The sequence below is a fragment of the Podarcis pityusensis genome (assembly GCF_964106645.2).
Source record: "Podarcis pityusensis genome assembly, chromosome: 13".
NCBI lineage: Eukaryota > Metazoa > Chordata > Lepidosauria > Squamata > Lacertidae > Podarcis > Podarcis pityusensis.
The window spans coordinates 43,105,651-43,109,613 of NC_138038.1; the positions used below are offsets into that span (position 1 = coordinate 43,105,651).

Genomic DNA, 3,963 nt, shown 5'->3' on the forward strand with positions numbered 1-3,963 from the left:
CCAAACATTAAACAAAGCTTTCCTGACAATATGATTTTTAAATGCTTTATGTGCTTTGATCTTATCATACCACAGATATACATGCCATCCAAATACATCGTTAAAACCTTCTAGATCCAAAATGTCAATGTTTTCAAGAAGCAGCCATTCTTTCAACCAGCAAAAAGCTGCTGATTCATAATAAAGTTTAAGGTCTGGCAGGGCAAATCCACCTCTTTCCTTTGCATCTGTTAGTATTTTAAATTTTATTCTGGGCTTCTTGCCCTGCCAGACAAATCTAGATGTGTGTTGCTGTAATTTAACCTAGAAGTTACCAAAGCATAGACAACAGAAGTTAGGTTTCCCTTGTTCAGATAGCGGCACTGCTGGGCCACCAGCTGAAGCTGATAAAAGGCACTCCATGCCACGGAGGCCACCTGTGCTCAAGCAAAAGCAAAGGATAAAGAAGTATCCCCCACCTATTTACCTACTCCTTCAGAGGGTGCGTAACCTCATCAAGAGCAGGCAACCTCCCATCGATACAGTCGAGGGCACTGCCCACCAAAGGTCTCTCAGTCTCATCTGGAATGAGCTTGAGTTTGTTGGCACTCATTCAATCCAACTTCAACTAGATTGGGACTTTCCAATTTGTGATTTGTTCTTTCCTCTCATTAGCTGCCCCCTGTTGTTCAACTCAGGTTTAATCAAAATGATATAGCATTTAGGGGCAAAGATGCAGCCCAGTAACCCAGCGCCAGAGGCCAAGATGGAGAAGATCTCCACAGCCACCATGTATTTCCCTTTTGAGCTAAAGTAGGTTGGGACAAATGCCAGCCACACACTGCAAAACACCACCATGCTGAAGGTGATGAACTTGGCTTCATTGAAACTGTCAGGCAACTTTCTGGCTAAGAAGGCCACAGTGAAGCTGATACTGGCCAGGAAGCCCATATAGCCCAGGACAGAGTAAAACATGATGGCCGATCCTTCATTACATTCCAGAACAATCTCTTCAGCCATCGTATGTGCATCTAAATCAGGGAAAGGGGGAGAGATTGTCAGCCATAGAGTACAAAGAATAGCTTGAACTAGGGAGCAGGAAACCACAACAGAAATATCCAGTCTTTTTCCCATCCATCTCCTCATACTGGACCCTGGCTTGGTGGCCATGAAAGCTAAAATGACTGTTGTCGTTTTGGCCAAAATACAAGAAATCGCCACAGAGAATATCATGATAAAAGCAGCTTGTTGAAAGAGACACATAACTTTATGCGGCTGGCCAATAAACAAGAAAGCAGAAACAAAGGAGAGCAAGAGGGAGATGAGGAGAGTGTAGGTGACGTTCCGGTTGTTGGCTTTGACTATGGGAGTGTCCTTGTGCTTAATGAATATCCCATGCACCAAAGCTGTGATAAAACAAAAGGAAAGAGAGAAATTAGCTAAGATTATCCCCAACGGTTCTTTGTATGACAAGAAGCTGATCTTCTTTGGAACACACAAATCTTGTTCTCTGTTTGCATAATGATCTTCTGGACATTGAGTGCAGTATTCTGCATCTAAAAAAGGAAACAAATTTTGTTTTATACATGGATGTACTTCTACGTACAGTACATTACTGAATTCAATAAAACTGAGTGAATTTTTCTGTGCTATTTCTGGGTAGGAAAATGGAGCAAAGTGGATTTTGTCATATATTCTTTAGTGAAGTACAATTATTTCACTATCCAACAGTTATTTCATTATCCAACAGTCTTTCTTTCCATGAATGGAAAAAAATAAGTCAGAAATTTTGGCTCACTGAATACTAAATAAAATTCCATTTTTAGTTTTTATTGTTGGATGAAGAATTGGAAGTAGTGGAGGCCTTGTCCATTTCTTCTTTCATGAATAAAATGATTTAAAATAACATTACTCTTAAAACTGGATCCAAAAGTGAAGTAAAAACTCATTGACCTCTCAAAGATTTGTTAGAAAATTCTTTTAGCTCAGGCATATTTACAAAACAGTGTATGGTGACACCTAGCTCAAAACCAGTGTACACAATCTCAGTTACTTTTGCATGACTATGAGCATAGCAGATCCCCTCACTGATGGTATTTTAATTCCTGGAACATCACAAAGCAAGAGTTATTGTGAACTACATATTCTTTCTGTCCTGGTATGCTCAAATCCTGTTTATTTCTAAATTTCCTTTCCTTTTCTTCTGAGAAGCTGAACACTATGCTAAACAACAAAGAAATGCTGTGGGTATCACCACCCGCACTAAATTTGGAACATTTAAATATGAAGTAAATTCTTGTCTATAAACTGTGTTGAACAAGTGATTGATAGCAGTTAATAACCTGAGGAAAATGCTATGAATAAAATGTATTTACCTCTAAATTTAGAAATCCTCCCTTCTGGACATGGAAGACAATCGTAGCAGCAGAAAGGTTTTTCTTCCTTCTTGCTCTTGCTGTAACCTGGATGGCAAGCGTCATTGCAGACAGAAAGCGGCTGTACCTGTGCATAAATGAAATTAGTGGGTGTTTAAAAACTGAGCTCCAGCTCCACGGGCCTTCTGGCGGTTCCCTCACTGCGAGAAGCGAAGTAACAGGAAACCAAGCAAAGGGCCTTCTCAGTAGTGGCACCCGCCCTGTGGAACGCCCTCCCACCAGATGTCAAAGAAATAAACAAATGTCTGACTTTTAGAAGACATCTGAAGGCAGCTTTTAATATTTGATGAATTATGGTATTCCAATATTTTGCTGGTAGCCGCCCAGAGTGGGAAACCCAGCCAGATGGGTGGGGTATAAATAATAACTTCTTCTTCTTCTTCTTCTTCTTATTATTATTATTATTATTATGCATTCAAATTTTGGGGAGGAGAAGGGAGTTGTATGACGATCTTTGCAATAAAGATAGGAGCAAGGTAATTCTTTATAACCAGCAGTAAAGTATTGCACTTATGTGAAAGGAGAACCTGTGGCCACTTATCCCCTGCCCAGTGGGTCAAAGTAAGGATGAGGCACTTTTGGGATCAAAATTAGAATTTTATTTATGTTCATTTGATGAGGACTGTAGCTTGATATCTACTCTGACAAGGCACAATACTTTGTATGAAATAAGCACACCATACAGAGATAGCTGAAAGGTTCTTACAATTCTAACTTTAAACATGCCTCAGAATAGACTGATTTCTTCTAGAATGGCCATTGGTCTTACACTTTGAGTAAAACACTTCCAGCCCCATCTAGGATCTTCATTTTCCCCTCAGGGAAAACAAACTGGATTGCCATGTCTAGCTAACTCCTAATTCAGACCTCCTATCTGACAGTTTTAACCTATCTAGGATCTAACCAGGTTCTGTCCAAGCCCTTTCTAGGTACTTTCCAAGCCCTAAAGCAATCCTATCTCCACTAACTGTCAGACAGGCCCTATTTGACCATTTAACTGTCAAGTTCTAACTTCAAATTCCCTACTGTCTCTCCTGATTGGGTGACACTCAACCCATTGTCTGGATGCTCACGTTCCATGCATCACAAGTTATATTTCTCCAGTTCTCCTATCAAAAGGATTTGTGCTACCAAAACGATGGATGGACAATTATTATTTTATCATTATTCTTATATATTTATTTATACCCTGCCTTTCCCCCTGACATGGACTAAGGGCTGCTTACAGATGAAATGCGAACAGCTAAAAACCGGCTTGGGGGAGGTCATAAAAACAATTAAACATTAATAAAAATAACACTATACAGAAGCATAAATGATCTAATAACAATGTACAGGTAATTACAATACCTGTTTAAATGCAGTTGGCCATACAATGTCTTCCACAGAAATGCTCAGGATTTTGTCTTCAGGAGCTAAGGGATCTATCTTTCCAACTTTGGCTCGAAGAAAGGAGCGGTTTGGAAATGTCACCCAATTAATAATATCAAATCCAGCAGTGATATCGCTGTTATGATTAAAGGAAACCTTTTCTCCAGCACTGTTGTTA

At 39.7% G+C, this 3,963-nt stretch overlaps 1 protein-coding gene across 2 annotated transcripts; it reads right to left on the reverse strand.

Annotated features, from left to right (window-relative positions):
• Positions 1-349: 349 nt before the first annotated feature.
• LOC308461107 (vomeronasal type-2 receptor 26-like) lies at positions 350-3,368 on the reverse strand. 2 transcript variants are annotated; one of them, XM_080977736.1, is made up of 3 exons: positions 3,121-3,368; positions 2,355-2,481; positions 350-1,385 (listed from the first exon to the last, which is right to left on the reverse strand). In XM_080977736.1, exons 1-3 carry the CDS (start codon positions 3,136-3,138, stop codon positions 604-606), a joined length of 927 nt encoding a protein of 308 aa, XP_080833862.1. In that variant the 5' UTR covers positions 3,139-3,368; the 3' UTR covers positions 350-603. The 2 variants fall into 2 exon arrangements, with proteins under 2 accessions (XP_080833862.1, XP_080833861.1); XM_080977735.1 differs by having other exon boundaries at positions 350-1,535.
• Between the last annotated feature and the right edge of the window lie 595 nt (positions 3,369-3,963).

Coding starts and splice junctions, on each gene's coding strand:
- LOC308461107 (XM_080977735.1), bottom strand. Junction 1,536..2,354: donor GAGGATTTCTAAATTTAGAG/GTAAATACATTT, acceptor TTCCTTTTTTAG/ATGCAGAATACTGCACTCAA.